General features: G+C 51.6%; 1 protein-coding gene across 1 annotated transcript; it reads right to left on the reverse strand.

The window, feature by feature from the left end:
* Positions 1-1,132: 1,132 nt before the first annotated feature.
* LOC135888250 (antigen-presenting glycoprotein CD1d2-like) lies at positions 1,133-5,090 on the reverse strand. Its single transcript, XM_065416061.1, has 6 exons — positions 5,042-5,090; positions 4,545-4,823; positions 2,640-2,921; positions 1,935-2,231; positions 1,249-1,348; positions 1,133-1,172 (listed from the first exon to the last, which is right to left on the reverse strand). The coding sequence occupies exons 1-6, from the start codon at positions 5,088-5,090 to the stop codon at positions 1,133-1,135; spliced, it is 1,047 nt and encodes a 348-aa protein (XP_065272133.1).
* Between the last annotated feature and the right edge of the window lie 19,208 nt (positions 5,091-24,298).

Genomic DNA, 24,298 nt, shown 5'->3' on the forward strand with positions numbered 1-24,298 from the left:
ACATGGAAAGTTTTTGGGCTTATGCGGTGGACCCTTCAATACAATAACAGCTCTTTTCTTTATATCTAGGTACTTCCAAGAGGCTGGGTCATTACTGCACAACTCTTCTTCCTCATTCCCATCTACAGCAGCAGGACTAGTCGACTGTACCAGTTTCTCAGCTATAGCAGTGTTACCACTGTGTTCTCCATTGTCTAGCCAAAGAGGCTGGATTTCCTTCTCTTCCTCTGCAACAACCATAACATTGTTTTCTGAATGTGGTAATATTTTGGATTCCTCACACACCGCCTTTTCTTTTCTTGGATTGTGCCTGAAGAAATTTGTGAAGTTATTTTTCCCTTTTCTTCTTGTGTCTGTCTAGCTTTCTTCTGCTTTCTCTTCTCAAATCCTGAAAGATATGTACGTTTCATTTTTCTAACCCCTATGATCATTGACTATGTGATGATACCTGCAAACAAATTAATTCCCTTGGTATCTTTCATTTTTTTAGGTAGCGTGATGCTGTACCCCATAATGCTTTATGGGAATATGACATCACTGGAATATGATCAACTGAAACTATCTATGCTACATATGCTATGTAACATATCTATATAAAGGTTATGATCTACTGAATCTATTAATCCTATCTGCATGCATGTATCATTTTTGTATTCCAAGTTGTAAATATTGGCTGTGTACTGGCTTGATTTCTAAATAACCTTAGTAGAGCATTTGGTCAGTTCCTAGAGAAAGGAACGTTGAAGTTAAGTACCTAATCAAGAGACACTTAAAGAACAATGAATCTTGGAAAGCTCCAATTCACATAAGAAGTCTACTTGAGGACGTTTAAGATAGCATAAACAATGGATGCCTCAGACATTCTCTTGGGGGCCCCTGCGGAGCCTGAGGCAAATTGCCCCACTTGCCCCCTCCCTCTGGGTGGCCCTGCCCAGCGATCCCACAGCGTCCCCAAGTGTCCAACGTGCCCCGAACGTCCCAGAGGGAGGAGAATCCCACCCCCCACCCTGGGCCCAGATCTCCCAGCGATTTGATTCAGACCGGCCCTCACAGAGCCGGGCACAGATCCAGCCCCAAGGTCCATGTCTCCAGGAGAGGGGCCGATCTCCACGCCTGGGCCGGTTCCGCCCCCTCAGGGACTGGACTCCCCTGGTCTAACGTCCTGACAGCCCCTGGAAGGAGAGAGCAGAGGGGATGGGTTAGGGGGTGTAACGGCCCCACCCCCACCCCAGAGAGGGGAGGACTCACCTGCGTCTGCTCCGCCACAGCACCACGGCCACAGCGGCTACGGCCACAACCCCCAGGGTGATGCCCACGACCAGGCCGGGGCCCCAGTGCCTGCTGTGCTCTGTAAAACAGGGGGGAAGGTGGGTGCCATGCTCAGAACGTGGACAGCAGTAAGGACCCTGTTCCCTCTGCCTCCCTCGCAGTCCCCCCGTACCTCCCACCCTGAACCCATCACCCTCAGCCCCCCATGCTGTTCCATCAGCCTCCCCCACAGTCTCCCCTGTGCCCCCCAACCCACTGCCCTCAGCCTTGCCCTACCCCAAGTCTTCCTTCAGCCTCCCCATCATCCCACCCCAATCGCTCCCCCTGCTGTCCCACCCCTCAACTTCCCCCCATTCCAGTCCTGCTCCCCTCTGTCTCATCCCCTCCAGACCCCTTCCCATCTCCCCAGCCCCCCGACCCTCCCCCGCCCCACTCCACACAGCTCTGTCTACCCTGTCCCATTCATGCTCCCCTCAGCCCCCACTCTGCTCCCCCCATCCCAGTCTTCTCCCCCTCAGTTCCTCCACCCTGCTTCCCCTGGTCCATCCCCACACACCCACCGACACCCTTGACCTCCCTCCGTCCAAATCCCACTTCCTGGACCCAACCCCGTCCCACTCCAGAGATCACGACCGCACCCAGACACCCCGGAGACGTGCACCTACCCCAGGGGATCAGCAGGCTCCGGCCCCCCAGGCTGCTGTGCTGCACCCGGCAGGCGTAGCTGTGCCCGGCGCCCGGCCCCACGGCCAGGGAGCTGCGCAGCTGGTAGGTCAGGTCCGCGTTGGGCAGGATCCCGCTGGAGTTCAGCCACCAGCCCGGCCCCACCTCCTCCCCGTCCTGCAGCCAGGCCACGCGGATGGGCCGGGGGTAGAAACCGGTGACCCGGCAAACCAGCAGTAATGGCGCGGGGGTCCCGGCTGGGGGAGGCGCTCGGGCAAACACCACGGCGACCGGCCGCTCTGAGACAGGAGGGAGAGAGACGGGGCGGGGGAGAGGGGACGATTCAGTCTGAGCCTCAGGGACTCACTAGCCAAGCCCAGCTCCATTCCCCGGGGTCAGGCGTTGGCCCCGCTGTCCTGGCCAGACCTCAATTCTGCCCCCTGCAGTTATCAGTGGTGACGGAATCCCCTTCACTTCCTGTCTTAAACTGCTGTGCAGTGCGGCTGTGAAATGGCTACTGTGCTCCACCCCAGTTATAGCTGCATTTGTACACCAGGCAAGGGGTCCCTGGATAACCAGCCCCTGTGCCCCACACCAGAGGTGGCTGCACCTCACAGCTAGGCGAGGGTTCCCCATGTAAATAGCTCCCATGCCCCAACGCACAGGTGGCTGCATCTCCGCGAGCGGGGAGTGGTGTCCAGCCTCACCTTGCCTCTCCAGAGACTCTTTCCCATGCTGGACAGAGCTCTTGAGCTGACTGACACACGTCATTCTCAGGACAAACTGAAGCTTGATGGCCACAACTTTGTTGCAGTTAAGAATCTCCTGGGCTTTGAGAGTCAGTTTATCCCCCCGGCGAGTGACCCATTTGCCGCTGTCCGTGTCAAAGCTGACAAAGTCCTCGCCGTTCATCCCAGCATCACAGAATCGCCTCGAGGTGCCATTGGGGAGGAGCTCGCAGCCAATGGAGAACTGGGTAACAAAGGGGTCTGGAATAGGAAGGGCAGGGGGATGAGGACAGGCCGTCCAGAGGTCACCGGGACAGTGTGTGTGTGTGGGGAAATAAAGGCATAATGTCAGGTGCAATGAGGACGTTTGGCCACAAGATGGTGGTGGGATTGTGGGGCAGCCCTGGCTCGAGGTCAGGGTACGTTGCAGGTTCTGTTTAAAGCTGATTTTTCAAAGTGTTCTAATGTCCACATGCATAGTTGGATTGGCTCGACAATCACTGTGAGACATCGGGGTATGAGGCAGAGTTTGTGGTGCAAACTTGGAGTCACTTTATCAGGGGGATCCTGAGATAGAGACCCCGTCCCAAATAAATGCTTAATTATTTAGAACATTATTTGTGATGCTCTAGAGAAAACCGTAGCCCTGAGCCTCAATACACTTACACCCCTGGGCTCCCCTGAGCTCGGCTCTGCACCGGTAGCAAGGACACGTTTGGCTTCCCAAGGTTACAAAAGTCCCTGGGCCTTGGTTCTGTCTGTGGAGCAGGACGCCGGGCAGTGGCACCTCTGCGCACAGACAGTTCACACCTCTGCGAGGGATTCTTTCCTAAGCAGCGACTCAGGGTGTGACACACCGAGTCACACACTCGCTCAGCGGGAGAGGCTGCAACCTCGGAGCCCCGGAAGAATCCGTCTAAGCCCTGTCACCAAGCGGTGCCTGCGGCTGTGAGCTGTGATCACACGGCCGGCTGTCACTCTGTCGTGAAATGCACCTGCCCAGGCAGATTGCCGTGAAACTAGCTCTCCTCCAGCAAGGTGCAGGGGAGACTTTGTGGTGCAAATTTGGGGGCAGGTGGTTAAGGGGTGCCTGAGAGAAAGTCTCGCCCAGGACCTGCTTTTAGTGCTCCAGCAGGAGCGGCGACAGGGTTTTTGGCGCCCTAGGCCGGGGTCCTTCCGTGCTCCCGGTTGTCGGCGGCAATTCTGCAGCGGGTCCCGGAGCGAGTGAAGGACCCGCTGCAGAATTGCCACCAAAGACCTGGAGCGCGGAAGGACCCCCGCCACCGAATTGCCGCCGAGGGCGGCAAAATGCCGCCCCCCCCAAATCCTGGTGCCCTAGGCCCTGTGCTCCAGCATCAGACACCCAGCGCAGACCCTGGGCTGAGCCGCTGAGCAGAGCCGTGCTGGGTTCTCTCCCATCCCCTGGGGCAGCGCTGGCTGGGAGGGTGGGGGAGGCATTAGCTCAGCTCTGCGTTTCCTGCCCATGTGCCAGTTTTCACGGTTCAGGCAGGACAGGTGGCACCTTGGGCAGCCTCCCCCCTCCTTTCCACTTCCCCCTCCTTTGACAAAGGCCTTTGGTAGGGCACATGGTCGTGAAAGACCATGAGCCTAGGGTCAGGGGCTGGGACATGGGGCCTTTCCCCTCTAGGGTGCACAGGCTACAATCCGGCCCCAGAGCGGGGGACTGGCTCAGTGGGGTGGAGAATGGGATACGGGGCCTTTCCCTCTAGGAGACTCTGGCTCCATTCAGCCTAAGGGCCAGGGACTGGATGTGTTGCCCCCAATCCACCCTGTCAGGACACACTCAGTTGCTGCTGTGAGTGTGTCAGATCTCAGCTCCCCGGTGGGTGCAGGAAGGGACCCCTCAGACTGCGCCATACTCACAGCCCTCTCCTTCATCCTCAACCAGATCGTTCACCATACGGATGAATTTGGACAGATTGTTATAGATGAACTCCTGCAGATCCTGCCACTGCTTCGGGGTCAGGCCCTGCTGGGCCCAGGGCTGCAGGAAGCGGATCTCGCAGGTGCTGCAGTCCAGGGAGTGGGTCTCCAGGTCGCCCAGCAGGGCCGTCCACTCCATGTCCGTGGAGCTGGCGTTGTGGAAGGTGATGGTTTGGAGCAGCCGGAGGGTGAGAGACCCTGTGGGGACAGGAGGGGAGGCTGTGGGGAGGGGAGAGAAAACATATGGAGGATAAAGCAGGTGGGGAGAGAGATAAATGAGTCTGTCTCCTTAAAGCTCCCTGCTGACCCCTAAGCCGCCTCCCCGCTCCTCCTACACCCCCGGCAAGGGTTACTAGCCCAGCGTGGTGCTGCCCCATCCTGGCATTACACCCCCCCACCCTCCCAGTAGCAAAAAGGGAGGGGGGGTCCCCTCTTACCGGCCAGAGACCCCCATGCCCAGGGCAAGAGCAGCAGAGGGAGCAGCATCCCGGCAGGGGAAAACGGGCTCAGGAAGACGACAGGGCAGCGGGACAAGGGGTCCAGGATGCCAATGCGCTTTCAGTTCCGCCGCAGCCCACATCCCTCTGCCAACTTCTCCTTTTGTCTGTCTCTGCTCAGCTCTGTGCCCGCAGCTGCCAGCCCCGAGCCAATGAGGGCAGAGTGAGTCGGGGAGCGGGGGCAGCGCGGGAGGGGGTCCCCGGCAGCAAGAGCAGAACCAGGGCCTGTCCCGACGCCTAGGGTCAGTGTATGTGAGATGCCCCACCTCCATCTCCTCCAGCTTGGGTACCGCTGCTCCTAGCAGAGCCCCTAGCGCCGCCCTGGGGCAATGGGGAGCCCTGACTGCCCGGGGACAGCGCCCCCTGCTCAGGCCAGATTCACCCACAGACAAACCAGGCAGGGACCTAGCCACTGAATTGGTGGGAGGTGGTCCCAAAATTACAGGCAAGCGTCCCCCTCCTCACCCTGCCCAGGGGCTCTGCCTGCCCCCAGCTGCCCCCTCCGACCTGGCACTGCACCCCGAACCTGGCCTGGCGTGGGGGGGGGGGAGACTTGGGGGAGGGGTGGAAAGCAAACCCGCCCCCCCTCACCCCGCAGCAGGGTCCTGTCCCGTGGGGCTGGGCCTGGCTCCCCCTGCAGGGGCTGCACCTGAGTGACGGGGGGAGATGGGGGAGAAGGGGGAAGAGACAGAACAGAAGGGAGGGCAGAACCCCCCCCAACTGCCCCCTCATCCCTGTGTCCCAATGGCCCCTCCCCCTCCCTATAGCCCCTCCCTCTCCCAATGGCCCCTCCCCCTCCCTATAGCCCCCTCCATCCTAATGGCCCCTCCCCCTCCTTGCCCCTTCCTCTCCCAATAGCCCCTCCCTCTCCATCCCAATAGCTCCTCCCTCTCCCAGTGGCCCCTCCCTTCCAATGGCCCCTCCCCCTCCCTGCCCGCTTTCCTATTAGCCACACTCCTGCTCCCTGCCCCTCCCTCCCTCCCGCTCCTTAGCCCCTCCCACTCCTTGGCCCCGCCTCCTTATCCTCCTCCCCGGCCCATGCTGCTCCCAGGCTCCTCCCTTTCCCTCCCTGGGCTCGGGCGGGACAGCCAATCAGAAGGAGCCATCCTTTCTGAGTGTCACTAGTTGCCAGGCAGAGTCAGCTGGGGCGGCAAGAGGGAGGATTCGCGGCTATAAAAAAGGGCGGGAAACGGGCGGGGAAGCGCCGCGAGGCGACAACGGCCGCTGAGAGCGCGAGCGGGGAAGGGCCACCTGCCCCCTGAGGGCGGAGGGGGCGGGACCAACTGTCACATGAGGGAGGGGGAGGGACCAACTGTCCCCTAGAGGATAGGAGGGGGCAGGCCAACTGTCACCTGAGGGGGCAGGGCCAACTGTATCCTGAGGGACAGGAGGGGGGCCAACTGTCACCTGAGGGAGTGAGAGGGGCCAACTGTCAGCTGAGGGTTAGGAGCCCCCCGTTCTAACCACCTGGCCCCACTCCCCTGCCAGAAGCAGGGAGAGAACCCAGGAGTCCGGGCTCTGAGCAGCCCCTGTTCTAACCACCTGGCCCCACTCCCCTCCCAGAGCCCGGGGAGAGAACCCAGGAGTCCTGGCTCCCAGCCCCCATTCCCCTCCCAGAGCCGGGGAGAGAACCCAAGAGTCCTGGCTCCCAGCCCCTCGCCCCACCCCGTGCTCAAACCTTCTCAGCCCCGCTCTTCCCCTAGCTGTGGGACAGAGAACCCAGGAGTCCAGATCCCTGTGCCATTGCTCAGTTAGGGTCTGGGCAGAGCCTGGCATAACAAGGGCGCTGATCTGGGCTGCACCTGGCACCACAGGGGCCCCGATATTTTTCAGGGGATCTGTGTAGCGCCCGGGGGCCCCTCCATTTGCTATGGCTGCAGTTTCTGTGGCTCGGGGCTCTGTCTGCACTTGAGCTCCTGGCGAGAAACAGGAAATTCAGCAGCGTTCACGGCCACAGCTTTTGCAAAGGCAGCAGCACGTAGGGTGGGGTGTGATTTACAATCAGCGACAGAAGTGTCGGAGTCAGGGCCGTGTGCAACACACAAATCTGACCACGGTTTCCGTCCCGCGAGCCGGAGTTGATCTCCAGGCGCTCAGCTTGCAGTGCCAAAAAATACTTATAGCCTTCAGGAGTGCAAAGAAATTTCTCCAAACCAGGGCGGGTGGGACCCACACCTGAGTCTGCAGAGACCCCGAGCTGGTCGCTCTGAGAGGGGGGATGAACTTTAAGCAGATCTGAGATAACAAGGATTGGGACCAAAGGATCTTTTGTACAATTTCAAGCCTTCTTTGACAAGTTGGAATCCCGGGGAACCATAGGTAATTAGGGCAACTTTGAAACAGGTTCATCACTGGTACTTAGCTATTTTAGTCTGCAGAAGAGAAGAGTGAGGGGGGATTTGATAGCAGCCTTCAATTACCTGAAAGGGGGTTCCAAAGAGGATGGAGCTAGGCTGTTCTCAGTGATGGCAGATGACAGCACAAGGAGCAATGGTCTCAAGTTGCAGTGGGGGAGGTCTAGGTTGCATATTAGGAAACACTATTTCACTAGGAGGGTGGTGAAGCACTGGAGTGGGTTACCTAGGGAGGTGGTGGAATCTCCTTCCTTAGAGGTTTTTAAGGCCCGGCTTGACAAAGCCTTGGCTGGGATGATTTACTTGGGGATTGGTCCTGCTTTGAGCAGGGGATTGGACTAGATGACCTCCTGAGGTCTCTTCCAACCCTAATCTTCTATGATTCTATACGAATTAACATAAGGCATGTTCCTCCACCACTTCAAAGAGAGATGAATACCGAGATATCCCATGTTTACAATTCATTTAAATGCTAAGATGTTCTTTTGATCTCTGAATTATCAGAATACATCATAGACAAGGACTGTTGATTACATTGTTCACCACTACCGGTATATATGTAAATACACAAAACCACAAACATTATCTTCACATATGTCTTTAAGGGTTGAATTTGAGTAATTTATTTTGCAGGATGCTTAACCCTTTCTGGCCAAGCGTCACAGCTGGAATGGCTTGTTTTGATCCAACTGCTTAAAATGTTTCATTTCCAAACAGAACCTGTTTTAGAACTTTACATTCCCCCCAAATTTCCAATTTCTCACCCATATGTCCCGGTTCAGAAGAAAAACAAGTGTTAAAAAATAGATGGAAAGTCTATTTTTTAAACATCTGAACTGGGAACACTTGAAATTCCATCCAAGATCCTTGCTCGTGAACAGCATTATTTTCCAGCCTCCTATCACCTTCTCTACTGCAATCTCTCCTCCCACAGGAGTCTCACTCTACAATGTTTTTGAAACAAACACATCTGCACTGGGAAAAAAGTCAGAAGCCTTAAAAAACTCTCCCCATTGTTTCCACTAGAAATTTCCTCTTAGCAAGGTGTGTCGTACATTCACAAGACATATATATTTCCTAGTGCAAAATGTTTATTTAAATAACATTGAAATATTTGTAAGGAAAAGAAAATATGTTCCATAAATGTAACTACGACTGGGGTGGAGCATATCAGTGAGCTATTACATATAGGTATAAACATACACACATACACAAATATATATATATATATATAAACACACAAACACAACTTTTTGTCCACAAGGAAAAACATTATTTTCCATAATGATTTTTTCTGAAAATATTGTTTGTAAAGAGAAACATCTTCCCCAAAGTATTTTCCTTTTTAAAATGATATCGTTTTTGTCAACAAGACTAGTTCACAAAGATATTTTTTCTGTTCAAAGCTCTTTCTGCACTGGAAGAACATTTCCCAGCAGACAGCTTTCATTAAAAATGCTTCATTTAAAACACATTGAAATAACATTTTATCACAAGTTATTGTTCCCCAGAAATGTTTGATTTGACAGAACCGTTGTGACGGTGCTGCCCGTGGGAGCCAGCTGAGGTCACTCAATCAGTGTGAACTGCAAACCAAACGGGACAGACAAACCCCAAAAGCTGGTGGATATTCCAATACTTAGATTTACCAAGCTAGCACAAAACAGCTTCTACAGTACCTCACTGGTTACTCAGAAGTCCAATCAACGCAGTTCCCTTAAAGTACCCAGCCTCAGGCCTCCGTCCAGACACACGTCAGATATGATGATGATTACTGAAAATCTTACTTCATCATATAAAAGAAAAGGTTCTTCCAATCCCAAAGGATCAGCCACATACCCAGGTTCAATTATAACTTAGATCTTACCCAAAATACACGCTATAGTAAATTCTTATTAACTAAGCTAAAATTTATTAAAAAAGAAAAGGGAGAGAGTGTTGGTTAAAAGATCAATATACAGACAGACTTGAATTCAATTCTTGAGGTTCAGATACATAGCAGAGGTGAGCTTGTAGTTGCCAAAAGTCCTTTTAGATATAGTCCATAGGTTATAGTCCAATGTCCATATTCAAGGTGACTCCAGTCAGTGACTAGGGATCTCAATCTTTGTGGCTTAAGGTTTCCCCCTCTTGAAATCCAAAGCAGATCTGAGATGAAGTAGGATCATGTCCCAGGGTTCTTATATATTTCCAGCAGCCTTTCGGCCTGAGAAAACAATAGGGTTCTCTCAAACATCCTGGCAATTAGCACAGGGTAATTTATCCATTAAACAGTTCAGATACAGGTTACCCTAACCTTCAAAGAGACATAGAGACAATAATACTATTTCAGTCAAGTATCATCACAAATGTTAATATTCCTTTTTTGATCTTTGAATTTAAAACTATAGCAATAGACAAGACTTGTTTGCTTACATCACAAGCCCTGAGCAAACATCTACCCTTTTACCTCTAACAATGCAGACTTACATTTCAAAGCTCTGTTCATTTACATATCTTCCTAACCAGTTCGACAGTTCACCCATGGGTCAGGTCAGTCTGAGTTAATTAACTCATTCTGGCCCTGTCACCTTTCAATGAAATATTATTTTACACTCATAACGTCACAACTGTGTCTAAATAAGCCAAGGAAAAAGTTGGGGCCAGATCTCAGCTGGTGTCAAATGGCTACGCCTGCACTGGCCTCATTGGGGTCGGTAATGAGAGTCTGTAAATCAGTTCCATTGACGTCAGAAGAGCTACAGACGATAGACACCAACTAGGGGTCTGGCCCCATTGACTCCGATGGACCTATGGCTGATTGACACAAGCTGGGGCTCTGGTCCCATTGCTTCCAATGGATCTACAACCCATTGACCCCGTTTGCTGACTGCTTCTCCTGCGCAATCTCTCTGCCTCCTTCTGCTGCTGCGTTCTCCTTGGGTTTCTGTGTCTTCTCCCTCTGCTGCTGGATAGGACAGGACACGACACTCTCCTGCTGCTCCGTCAGCTCTCCATTCGGTTGTTGGACAGATGGGCCACTCAGGGAAGCTTCTCTGTTTTTTTCCCTTCTCTTCACCGTCCATTTGCTCTCCACTTACCCCTTGGCTGTCTGCTGACACACTGACTTTTATATTGACCCATCAAGACTTTCTTGAGCATGACAACTGCCCACATTCCAAACGGTCCCTTCTATTTTCAGTCTGCCACCATTGTTTACCTCAGAGTTATGATCTGCTGACCTTTCCCCTACTTTGGTTTTCCTGCAAATTCTATTTTTAGAGCTATGTGACCTGCAGCTTCAAATAGAGGAGTGACTCTTGCTAACTTAAAATGGAAGCCAGGGATACAAAATGGAGTCTGGGGAATTTCTCTGGTATCAGCATCATCCACTCAGGATTTTGACCTGCAAGTTATTGCACATTGTTTCTCACATTTAGGCAAAAAGGGAAGCAGCTTAGAGGGTAGCATAAGTAAGTCTCAAAATTCAGGCTCAGGAGTTCATCATTTTCTGGTGCATTTCTCAAGTGAGTTTGGTCTCCATATTTTTCAAAGGTAAAGTGTATTTGTTTCATGACTAGAGAGGAACTGACAGATTTGCGAACACTTCAGCTGTGTCTGTAACAACCTGACGTTCCAGGAGAGGAGAAGTGGAGGGGAGGCCAGGAGGCCACAACTGTAGCTCAGAATTTGAAAGGTCTGACTCAGATGTATGGGAAGCCAGGGACTGGGATTGGCTCCGCACTTCCTGGATGTGGGCTGAGAGATGGGCAGGAAGTTCCTCGGTCACTAGAAAACTGGATTTGAGCCTGAAGGGGAAGCTAACGTACATTGTGGTGAATCAACATTCAAGTGAAACCCTCCAGTGCCACTGGGTCATGGCCCCACTGGGGACTCATTTCCTGGGGCTGCCGGCCCCATCCCTAAGCCATTCACCTTTCTTATTCCTCAGGCAGACGAGCAATCCCAGGACCATGAAGACCAACCCCAGCATGGAGCCCCCGACCGCAGCCACCATCTTGCCCTGGCAGAGTCAGTCTGTGCTTCTGTGAAAACAAGAGCACGGGTGATTCGGGCTCAGCCCAGCTTCTCCTTCCCTTTGTCACGTCTCCGCTCTCTGCCCCCGGGGTCTGGATGGGGATCTGACACAGGCCCATTCCCTGAGGGGACTCCACAGAACTAGGGGTGCCCTGTGGGCACAGGGGTTGCCCCACACTCAGAGGCTCTTACCCCAGTGAACAGTGAGGGGGCCCTGCAGGCTGATGTGCTCCACCTGGCAGGTGTAGACGTCCCTGCACCGGGGGGTCATCGCCAGCATCACCAGGATCTGGAAGATCCAGTCTTCGTTGTGGAGCAGCTCCGTGGAACCACCCCGGCCGTCTGCTCTTGCCTGTTCTCGAACCACTTGATTTCAATCCCCGAGAGGTAAAACCCCGTCATGGAGGGAAGTCCTAGAGCTGGGCACAGATCCAGCCCCGAGGTCCATGTCCCCAGGAGAACCCCATGCCTGGGCCGGTGCCGCCCCCTCAGGCTCTGGAGTCAGCAATGCCCCTGGAATTAGAGAGCAGAGGGGATGGGTTATGGGGTTTTAACGGCCCCACCCCCACCGCAGAGCAGGAGAGGACTCACCTGCGTCTGCGGACTCATCTGCATCACCAATGTGGCGAGGGGCGGTTTGTCCACCATGGGCGCCGACTCGCCTTGGGGAGGGAGGGTCCCGGAATCGATGAATCGATGAGTCGTTCACCTGGCAACAAATGGGGGAGGGCGGGGAATGGAAACCGGAAGGGGAGGCAAGCGAGGGCCGGAAGTGAAGTGGAATATTGGCTCTATATAAATCCATGGGATGCCCACACCTTGAATACTGCATGCAGATGTGGTCTCCCCATCTCAAAAAAGATAGATTGGAATTGGAAAAGGTTCAGAAAAAGGCAACAAAAATGATGAGAGGTATGGAATGGCTGCCGTATGAGGAGAGATTAATAAGACTGGGACTTTTCAGCTTGGAAAAGAGGCAACTAAGGGGGGATATGATAGAGGTCTATAAAATCATGAGTGGTATAGAGAAAGTAAATTTACTCCTTCTCATAATACAAGAACATGGGGCCACCAAATGAAATTAATAGGTAGCGGGTTTAAAACAAACACAAGAAAGTATTTTTTCATGCAATGCACTGTCAACCTGTGGAACTCCTTGCCAGAGGCTGTTGTGAAGGCCAAGACTATAATGGGGTTCAAAAGGGAGCTAGATAGATTCATGGCAGATCGGTCCATCAATGGCTGTTAGCCAGGCTGTGCAGGGACGGTGTCCCTAGTCTCTGTTTGCCAGAAGCTGGGAATGGGCGTCAGGGGATGGATCACTTGATGATTCCCTGTTCTGTTCATTCCCTCTGGGACACCTGGCATTGGCCACTGTTGGAAGACAGGACACTGGGCTAGACGGACCTTTGGTCTGACCCAGTATGGACGCTTTTATGTTCTTATGTAAGTGGCCACAATAAGGCATTTGTCCTCAGTTTTGATGCAATGTCCTACAGGAAACAGGAAGCTGCACAGGAAAGTTCCAGGGTGTGTTTGGTTCTTCAGGGGTTAAATCGCTCCAAGGAGAGCAGGTGGGAGGGGACGGAAGCAAGTACAGGAAGTGGGCCCAAGGCAGGGCGGAAGTGGACCAGATATGGCGTCTGGACTATAGCCATAGACAACTTGCCCGCAGTTGGGTGCAACGCTCTCGAAGGTCGGCATGGGAAACACGAGGGGGAGGGTTCTCGGGTGTGGTGGGTCCCTCAGGATTTAAAAGGGGGCGGGTGAAACTGGGATTAACACTTCAAAGGGAGGGGGAGACAGCGGAGGTGGATCTCAGTGAGGGCAGAAGGAAACTGGAAGTTGCATCAACCCTTCTAACATAAACGAAGGACTTCCCCAGGTCAGAGACGATGGGGAGGTGATAGGTGGGGAGGGGAGAAAAGTCGGCGGGGAGGGAGAGGGAGTGACAAAAATCCCACAAAAATGATAAATACCCAAAGGGAAACAATCAGAGACCAATTTCCAACCCGTGTTTCAATTACGTCTCTACATTGTTGGTCAATTTTCCCCAGTGATTTTTATTTAGTTCCTTCTTTTTCTCTCTTTTCCCCTTCTTCCCGCACTCATAATTAAAAAAAAAAAAACATTTGCATGGTGGACAAAATTCCTTTCAGGGGAAAAAAGATTTTCAGAAAAAAATTTAAATTTTCATGAAAAAAATATTGTTTTTTTTTTTTTGTGGGGTGGGGAAGTGTCCCAATTTTCAGGGATAAAATGACACATTTTCATTGGGAAAAAAATGATGTTCTAAAAAAAAAAATCAATTCTTTAGGAAAATAACATTTTTTTTTTCATGGGGAAAAAGGTTGATTTTCTGAAAAGAAATTTTTAAAAAATGGTGGTAAGATTTTGGAACATCACTAGGGGACTGAAGAGAAGAGGGAAGTGATGGAGAAAAGGAAAAGTTTTTACCCAACACATTTTTTAAAAAAAGTCTGAAAACAGACAATTTTTCACACAAAGAAATTATTTAATTAAAAAACAAACAAACAAAAAACTTTCTTTGAGCAACTCCAGCCTGCTGGAGCTGTCACGTTGGTCACTCAGACCGATTCCACCGCCCACACGATGCTGAGGTGGGCTAGCGTTTCTCTTCGAGCTCAGTTAGGAAGAGAGACCAGACGCTGCATTAATTACCCCCACCTGGTCATGCTCCATAGGGAGGTGTTGCAATCACTCCAGAGAGGACAGGGAAATAACGCACTGGGACGTGACATAGTTATACTTCAGGAGGCCCCGGAGAAGGCATTTCCTGAGGGTAAGACCATGCCCTAGTAGATTATTCCCTGCCGTAGAGAGGGCTAGTTGGGTTTTGTTGGGGTTCACATGGACCTTCATGCCGATAGTTTTCTTCTGATGTCCCTCAAACCCTTTGAGGGTCTCCTCCTGTCGGGAATTCCCTCATGGCTGCGTGGCGCTGAGTGTGAGGGACTCAGGTGGTGCTGGGTGCGGAGGGACTCAGCGCCGCTGGGCGTGGTTGGATGTGTGTTCCCTGCGTCCTGGGGTCTGGACTGTAATCTCTGCGTAGTGCAGGCTCTCGCTCTCCACGGCCTCCCAGCTGCCCTGGCCCTGTGTTGGACAGACACACAGTGCGGACGCCGTCACCCCAGATCTGGTCTCTTAATTCTGGCCAATCTAGGCAGCTCCCAGGGAGCAAATCCCACCGTGTTACCCCAGATTAGAGGGGTTGGGAACCAGGACTCCGGGGTTCTTTCCGAGTTCTGGGAGGGGAGTGGGGTCTAGTGGGGTAGAGCTGGGGGCTCGGAGCCAGGACTCCTGGGTTCTATCCCCAGTTCTGGGAAGGGAGTGGGGGCTGGTGGGGGCTGGGAGCAAGACTCCTGGGTTCTCTCCCCAGCTCTGGGAGGGGAGTGGGTTCTAGTGGGGTCTGGAAGCCAGGACTCCTAGGTTCTCTCCCTTCACTGTATTGTACCAGTCTTTATTGGCATTCGGAGACCAGACCCAAGCACTGGCTGGAACCGGGCCCAGCCTGCATTGTCTCACCTTCGGCTGCCGCCGGCGGGGCTGCGAGTGGGGTGGCGCTGCAGAAGAAGGGAGAAGAAAGGAACGTTAAAACGGAGGAGTGAGAGAGAGAGTCTGGGGTGAAGAGGGAAGCTGCAGAGATCTAGGGACGGGGGGAGAAGGAGGGCGAAGAAAGGACGGGGTGGGGGTGTGGATATATGGACAGACAGCCCAGCATGGACCACAGCGGACAGATGGCCGCTCGGGTGTGTTCAGTAGCAGAGGCCCTGGCCCATGGGGCCCAGGAGGTTAGCGGGGGAAGGCTCCGGTTTAGTACCTCGGCGTCTCTTCAGGAGGAGGGTGGCCACCAGGCCAAGGAATAGAAGGAGCCCCAGGGCGATGGCGACCTGGTACAGGAGCTCCCGGGAGCAGCACCCTGCGGGAGCAGGTTCTTCACCTGGGCGATGGAGAGGAGCGTTAGGAGATTCTCAGCCCCTTGAGCCAGACAGTTCCCTGACCTGGGGCTGGAGGTGGGAAGGCGCCGTGCCCCCATTCCCCACCTCACCTGTGTCACTCTGGTTTCTCCCCGTCACCTGCAGCTCGGTGCCTGCTCCCGTCCCGCTCTCTCCCTGGTGGATGCTGATGTGACACTGATAGAGACCAGAGTCCCGCTGCTCCAGCTCCGACAGGGTCAGTGTGGCCTTCCCTTTCTGGAGCAGATCCAGGTGGGACACATTGAGCCGCCCACTGTAGAAGGGATGGGCAGAATCCAGCACGACTCCAGGCGCTCTGGTCCAAGTCGCTCTGGCCATGCTGCCCTGTCTGTTCTCGAAGGAGCAGTTGAGTGTCGCGGTCTCGCCAGGGGACGCTTGGAGGACAGCGGGGCTCTGAAGGACTGTGAGACCTTCGTGAACCAGGGCAATAAACATTATAGCAGCGAAGGAAAACTACGACGAGTGGTATCAAGACACGCCCCAGCCGCCCGAAACCTTAGCAGCACGGAGATAAGAAGCTAAGGGGAAAGAATTGTGTGTTCCTGTCCACCTTGCTACTGCTCACAACACTGTCGATAACACACTGCACAGGGCTTTCACTTCCCCTTCCAACAGATACCCCACATCAGCACTGCTATGTGCACGGCAGATGCTCACGGAGAGGTTAGACGTAAAATCACTCAGGACAGTTACGTCCAAGACAGACTGTGCAGAGTTTCAAAGGGATCTCACTAGACTGGGTGACGAAATGGCAGATGAAACTCAAAGGTGCTAAATGCAAAGTCAGGCCCACTGGGAAACATATAAAATGATGGGGTCTAACTTAGCTGTTACATCTCAAAGAGATCATGGATACTTTGAAAACATCCGCTCAATGTGCAGCGGCTGTCAAAAAAAGCGAACAGGATGTTAGGAACCATTAGGAAAGGAACAGATAATAAAATGGAAAATATCATAATGCCACTAAATAAATCCAGGGTACGCCCACACCTTGAATAGTGTGTGCAGTTCTGGTCACCCCATCTCAAAAAAAGATACATTAGAATTGGAAAAGGTACGGAAAAAGGCAACAAAAATGATTAGGGGCATGGAACAGCTTCCATATGAGGAGAGATTAAAACACTGGGACTGATCAGCTTAAAAAAGAGATGAGTAAAGGGGGGAATATGATAGAGGTCTATAAAGAATGGTGTGGAGAAAATGACTAGGGAAGTATTAACTACCACTTCACATAACACAAGAACCAAGGGTCACTCGATTAAATTAACAGGCAGCAGGTTTAAAACAAGCAAAAAGAAGTACTTCTTCACACAACACACAGTCAACCTGTGAAACTCATTGCCAGGGGATGTTGTGAAGGCCAAAAATATAACTGAGCTCAAAAAGGAATTAGATAAGTTCCTGGAGGATAGATCCATCAATGGCCAAGATGGTCAGGGATGGAACCCCATGCTCTGGGTGTCTCTAAACCTCTGACTGCCAGAAGCAGGGACTGGACGACAGGGGATGGATCACTTAATGATTGCCCTGTTCTGTTCATTCTCTCTGAAGCATCTGGCACTGGCCACAGTAGGAAGACAGGATACCGGGCTAGATGGACCATTGGTCTGACCCAGTATGGCCGTTCTTATGTTCTTGCAGGAGGACTGCAAGTCACACTACTAGAGAAAAGAGGCTGCTCCCTAAGGCAGAACGGAACAACTCACCCCACATTAGTTTAGGCTGGGTCTCTGCAGACTGACTCTGATCACATGGAGACCCCTAGGCTGCAGGCAGGCCCAGGAGACCCTCTTACAAATTAAAGTGGCAGCTTGTCAGTTGAACAGTTTTAAGTACACCACAAACACATGCCTTGACTTTATACAATTTGTGCTCCAAGCTACAGCAGGTGGAAATGTTTCCCGATGGAACGTTTGTCCCTTGGAAAATGCCGTTTCATTGAGATGACGACAACTTGTTTAGCAATGGGGTGGGTGGCACGAAAAAGCGTTTTGATAGGGTCGAAAGGGAATGGTTTGATTTTTCAATTTCCAAATTTATTTGCTGTTATATTATTTAAAAAAGAGTCAAAATTGAAATGAAATGCTTCTGTTTTATGGAAACAGAATACATCTGGTTAACCTGAAATGACATATCCCCGTATCTATCCATCCATCCATACATGCACCTATCCTCCACCCCTAGATCCATTGCTATCTATCCATCCCTAGCTCTCTGTCTATAGATAGACAGGACTTTGACTGGACGATAGCTAGCTAGATACAGATGCCCTAGGGATGGGGTATGGATGGATAGATATTAATTTAGGGGTGGTATGGATGGGTACATAGATAGAAATATAGATAAGAAGGATCTAGGGGGAGGGATGAATGGCTGGATGGACAGATAGAGATGAATTTAGGGGTGGAAGATGTCTGGATGGACAGATAGAAATGGATCTAGGAATGGGGTAGATAGACGGAAGAACAGATGGGGGTGGATCAAGGGATGGGGTAGATGGACATATAGAGAAGCATCTAGGAATGGGGTAGATGGTTGCCTGATTTTAGAGGATGGTATATTATTGTAGACTCGCCAATTGATCTGACCAGAAGATAACAAGGTTTTTGTCCCAGAATCAGGCCTCCCAGAATTAAATACCATGAGTTCAATATCTTGTAAGGACCTTCGAGGTGGATGACAAGGACACGCAGGCTGAGGAGAAATTGCAGCCATAGAGACTTACTAAAATAAGTGAAAAAGCTACCAAAGCCCCAAAAGAGAATAACATAGCTCTGGGGGGACCTGTCTCATCAGCCTTTACCAAAGCTTCCTAGATTAGCACCCTCACACGGGCACCTGGTGGTAAGAGACAATGGACCAGCCTTGTCCCTGGCCTGCCAAATGGGTCCGACGATGCTCGAGACTGAGGGTGAACAATAGAACTGAAGGGTCAGATGCTGAGTAGCGAAGTTGAGAATAGACAGTGGAGAAACTCAAAAGCTGAAGAAGACAAAGCTGCCTGCACATGGTGGGTTGCCCTCCTATAGGATCTCAGCAATATCTTGAATATTCATGCTAGTACCCAACCTTCTGTGCCCAAATCTAACTTCCTCAGCCACATAATATTGGGGTGCACTTATTCTATAGGCTAGTGTAGTCACACATGTTAGGATCTCAGCAATATCTTGAATATTCATAGATTCATAGATTCTAGGACTGGAAGGGACCTCGAGAGGTCATCGAGTCCAGTCCCCTGCCCGCATGGCAGGACCAAATACTGTCTAGACCATCCCTGATAGACATTTATCTAACCTACTCTTAAATATCTCCAGAGATGGAGATTCCACAACCTCCCTAGGCAATTTATTCCAGTGTTTAACCACCCTGACAGTTAGGAACTTTTTCCTAATGTCCAACCTAGACCTCCCTTGCTGCAGTTTAAACCCATTGCTTCTTGTTCTATCCTTAGAGGCTAAGGTGAACAAGTTTTCTCCCTCCTCCTTATGACACCCTTTTAAATACCTGAAAACTGCTATCATGTCCCCTCTCAGTCTTCTCTTTTCCAAACTAAACAAACCCAATTCTTTCAGCCTTCCTTCATAGGTCATGTTCTCAAGACCTTTAATCATTCTTGTTGCTCTTCTCTGGACCCTTTCCAATTTCTCCCCATCTTTTTTGAAATGCGGTGCCCAGAACTGGACACAATACTCCAGCTGAGGCCTAACCAGAGCAGAGTAGAGCGGAAGAATGACTTCTCGTGTCTTACTCACAACACACCTGTTAATACATCCCAGAATCATGTTTGATTTTTTTGCAACAGCATCACACTGTTGACTCATATTTAGCTTGTGGTCCACTATAACCCCTAGATCCCTTTCTGCCGTACTCCTTCCTAGACAGTCTCTTCCCATTCTGTATGTGTGAAACTGAATGGGAAGAGTACTAGTACCCAACCTTCTGTGCCCAAATCTAATTTCCTCACCCACATAATACTGGGGTGCACTTATTCTATAGGCTAGTGTAGTCACACATGTTAATGCCAATTGGCTCATTCTCAAACCTGTTATTTCTTTCCCAATCTGGTTTCCGGTCGTTACTTCCACATTCCTGCCGTGTCCTGTGTGGAGTCCCGAGTTTCTTATATAAACATATTTAGTTCCCCAAAATCTAAAAGGGTATCGGTTAGGCCATATATCTGAGCCTAAGCTCACCAGCCCACTTAACCATACAGATGCTCACTTGCTGAAGCTAAACATACAGGATACAGGCCTGTAGGACCTGTTACAGCCAAACATAATAACATAATCCAATGCAAACATACAAGGCAAATATACCAAAGCAAACCAATAAATAAAGGCAGAACATAATAAAGCAAGCTAGCAGGTTAGCCCTCTGGCCTACAAGGTGGACTGACAGAGATGGATCTAGGGATGAGGCAGATGAACAGAAGGACAGACAGAGATGGATCTAGGGATGGGGCAGATGAACAGAAGGACAGACAGAGATGGATCTAGGCGTGGGGCAGATGGACAGAAGGACAGACAGAGATGGATCTAGGCGTGGGGCAGATGGACAGAAGGACAGACAGAGATGGATCTAGGTGTGGGGCAGATGGACAGAAGGACAGACAGAGATGGATCTAGGCATGGGGCAGATGGACAGAAGGACAGACAGAGATGGATCTAGGGATGGAGCAGATGGACAGAAGGACAGACAGAGATGGATCTAGGGATGGGGCAGATGGACAGAAGGACAGACAGAGATGGATCTAGGGATGGGGCAGATGGACAGAAGGACAGACAGAGATGGATCTAGGGATGGAGCAGATGGACAGAAGGACAGACACAGATGGATCTAGGGATGGAGCAGATGGACAGAAGGACAGACAGAGCTGGATCTAGGTGTGGGGCAGATGGACAGAAGGACAGACAGAGATGGATCTAGGGATGGAGCAGATGGACAGAAGGACAGACACAGATGGATCTAGGCGTGGGGCAGATGGACAGAAGGACAGAGATGGATCTAGAGATGGAGTAGGTGGCTGGATGAACACGTTAAATTAGTACCTGCTCCCCAGGTGGGGATGAAGAGGAGGATGCAGAGGACAGGGCTCAGGGCTGGCAGCTGCTCCATGGTCCCCGCACTCTGGGCGGCTCCGTGGGTCCAGCTCAGCTCAGCTTCAGCATCCTCCGCAAGCGTCAACCCCAGGGGGCGGTGGAAAGTTTTGTGGTCAGCACCTCTGAGATGGCTGCAGCGAGAGGCCGGGGATGCGGGCCGGATGGGTATGTGTGTGTGTGTGTGTGTGTGTGTTTGAGCATGTGCTATTCACTGTGTTAGGGACTGGCTGGTGTGTGTGTGTGCGCGTGAATCTCACTGCCCCCTAGAATCAGCCGCATTAATCTGTGTCTCCTAGCCCCTGTACTGCGTATGACTGCGGAGGATTCCCCTTATTTAGACTGGGACAGTTGGGGTGTTTAGAGCTGGGGCATCTGGTCTGATGCCCCGCCCGGCTGCCCTGGCGCAGGGGGCAGCACAGCAGCAGCTGGCATCTCCTGGAGCATCCTGCCTTGGTGGTGGTCCCCAGGAGCAGCTCCAGGGCCAGGACTGTGTCCTACACTGGGCCACAAATCCCTGCTCTGCTCTCAAACCAGGGGGGCCGACGGGCGTGAATTCCCACCCTGGGTCGGCGATCCGGCCCTGTCAACTTTCCATGTCTTTTTCATCGGCTCTGTCACAAGACATTTCTAACCAGACATTGTCCTTAGCCCCACCACCTTGAATGGTTGGCCAATAGCTACACCACACCGCTGGCTAGCGATATTCGGAGGAGCTGTCATGTTGCAGGTAGTTGTGATGGGGATTTGGGGTAATTTGGAGTCATTATCTGTCCAAAACGACCCCGCCAAATTGTATCTGCGGCTGCAGGTGGGTAAAATCTTCCCCGTCAGCAACTGCATTTCAGTCACCCCCCCTGGAGCCGGCCCCCATCTCCCTTTATCTCCGGGAAGTCATATTTTCTTGGATGACCTGATCTCCGCTGGCTGAGACATGCCAATGTGCCATCGCTCCCACCCACCACCGCGCCAATTACCCCCAGCTCGGGTGGCCAATTTTGGTTGGACGTATTCCTGGAGATTCCATCCCAGGACATAACCCTTAATTAAAGATTAACCCTGAATTGCTGGAGACTCCAGGACAATGGTGGAAGATTGGCAACCGTAGGCCTCAGATGACAGCCTGGTTGTGGACAGGGGTGGGCGCAGAAGGGATGGCGCCTAGCGACTCAGAGTGAAGGCGTCGGGTGGTACGTGGGCTCCCGGGAAGGGGTCTGAGAGTGGAGGGGCAGACGGGGCGGTTGTGTTGAGGGGCTTTTGTGGGGTGTTGTTTTGTCCACTGACCCTGGTCGTTTCACGACCTGCTTTGGGTGTTAAATTTGACAAGGGGTGCTTGTGAATCTATCTGCAGCTGTGGGGAGAGAGTGAGGAGAGGTGGAGCTGGGGGAAGGGCTGGGAGTCAGGACTCCTGGGTTCTATCGTAGGTCTGGTTAAGTGTGGTCTAGCAGAAAAAGACTCCCAGCCCCCTGACTCTAACCCACTAGTCCCCACTCCCCTCCCAGAGCTGGGAGAGAACCCAGGAGTCCAGACCCTTTGCCATCCTTCAGTTCAGGTCTGTGCACAGCCTGGCACGACAGGGGCCCTGATCTTTCTCGGGGGGAGGGCCCATGAGGGGGGCGTCCATTTGTTACTGGTACTTTCTGCAGTTTCTGTGGTGAGCTGAAACATGCCAAGTTGCTCGGGGCTCTGTCTTCACGTTCACCCCTGCGCCTCGTGGTGGGAAACAGGAAATTCAGAATCTTGCACGGCCGCAGCTTTTGCAAAGGTGGCAGCAGGTGGGGCTGGGGGAGGGGGTGAGTTACAATCAGCTACAGAAGTGTCGGAGTTGGGGGCACATACGATGCACAAATAACTGACCACGGTTTCCGTCCTGTGAGCCGGAATCGATCTCCAGGCGCTCAACTTGCAGTGCCAAAAATGCTTTTAGCCCTCATGGGTGCAAAGAAATCTCTCCAGCCAGGGGCGGGTGGGACCCACGCCTGAGTCTGCAGAGAGCCTGAGCCGATCCGCTCTGAGAGGGGGGAGCTGCCTCGTGTGTGATCCAGGCAGTGATGGGAGTGGGCTGGCTCGGGGGGAGGGGGGGAGGGTCTAACCTGCTACAATTTTACTTTCCACCCAAATTTCCAATTTCTCATCTTTTTCAGGAGAAAAACATTCACAAGACATATATATATTTCCGAGTGCAAAGAAAAGAAAATATGTTCCATAAATTGAACTACCAATGGGGTGAAGCTTGACAGGTATTTTTATATATAAACATTATTTTTCTCAAGAAAAATAATTATTTCCCATAAATGCAGCTAGCACTGGGGTGGAGCATAGCGTGTCAGCTATTATATATAGATGTAAACACACACACACACACACACATATACGCAAATACACACACACACTTTTTGTCCACATAAAACACATCATTTACCATGATTTTTTTCTGAAAATATTTTTGCTAAAGAGAAACATTGTTCCCAAAGTATTTTCCTTTTTAATATGATATTGTTTTTGTCAACAAGAATAGTTCACAAAGATATTTTTTCTGTTGAAAGGCATTTCTGCACGGAAAGAACATTTCCCAGGACAGAGTTTCCATTAAAAATGCTTTATTTAAAACATATTAAAATAACATTTTATCACAAGCTCTTGTGCTCCAGAAATGTTTGACTGGATAGAACTGTTTTTAAATAAGCTAAGGGAAAACCTCTGGGCCAGATCCCAGCCGGTGTCAAGCGGCCGCGCCTGCACTGAGCTCAGTGGGGCCAGGTACTGAGCTTCTGGAAATCCGTTCCATTGAAGTCAGAAGTGCTACAGCCGACTGATCCCAGCAGGGATCTGGCCCCATTGTCTTGGAGGGAGCTATGGCCAATTGACTCCCTTGCCGCTTGTTTCTCCTGCGCTCGCTCTCGCCCCTGCTGTGTTCTCCTTGGGTTTGTGCGTCTTCTCCCTCTGCTGCTGGACAGGACAGGACACTCTCCTGCTGCTCCGTCAGCTCTCCATTCGGCTGTCGGACGCATGGACCGCTCAGGGAAGCTTCTCTCTGCTTTTCTCTCCTTCTCCTCACCGTCCACTCGCTCTCCACCTACCCCTTGGCTGTCTGCTGACACACGGGCTTTTATACCGACCTGTCAGGACTTTCTTGCGCATGACAACGGCCCTCATTCCAAACGGTCCGTTCTAATTTTAGCCTGCAGCCGTTGTTTACCTCAGAGTTATGATCTGCTGACCTTTCCCCTACTTTGGTTTTCCCGCCAATTCGATTTTTTAGTGCTATGGGATCTGCAGCTTCAAATGAGGGCCTGACTCTTGCTTAATTAAAATGGAAGCCAGGGATACACAATGGAGTCTGGGGAATTTCTCTGGTATCAGCATCATCCACTCAGGTGTTTGACCTACAAGTTATTGCACGTTGTTTCTCACGTTTAGCAAAAAGGGAAGCAGCTTAGACGGTAGCATAAATAAGTCTCAAAATTCAGGGTCAAGAGTTCATCAGTTTCTGGTGTGTTTCTCAAGTGAGTTTGGTCTCCATATTTTTCAAAGGGGAAGTGTATTTGTTTCATGACTAGAGAGGAACTGACTGATTTGCGAACACTTCAGCTGTGTCTGTAACAACCTGAGGTTCCAGGAGAGGAGAAGTGGAGGGGAGGCCAGGAGGCCACAGCTATAGCTCAGAGTTTGAAAGGTCTGACTCAGATGTATTGGAAGCCAGGGGCTGGGATTGGCTCCGCACTTCCTGGA

Source organism: Emys orbicularis, chromosome 13, assembly GCF_028017835.1.
Source record: "Emys orbicularis isolate rEmyOrb1 chromosome 13, rEmyOrb1.hap1, whole genome shotgun sequence".
Classification (NCBI taxonomy): domain Eukaryota; kingdom Metazoa; phylum Chordata; order Testudines; family Emydidae; genus Emys; species Emys orbicularis.

Bases quoted from the DNA above. Each gene is read 5' to 3' on its own strand.
- LOC135888250 (XM_065416061.1), bottom strand. From the start codon at position 5,090: ATGCTGCTCCCTCTGCTGCTCTTGCCCTGGGCATGGGGGTCTCTGGCC. The intron at 4,824-5,041 runs GTAAGAGGGGAC...CCCTCCCCACAG, and splicing joins GGCATGGGGGTCTCTGGCCG to CCTCCCCTCCTGTCCCCACA. The intron at 2,232-2,639 runs GTGAGGCTGGAC...CTCCTGTCTCAG, and splicing joins AGAGTCTCTGGAGAGGCAAG to AGCGGCCGGTCGCCGTGGTG.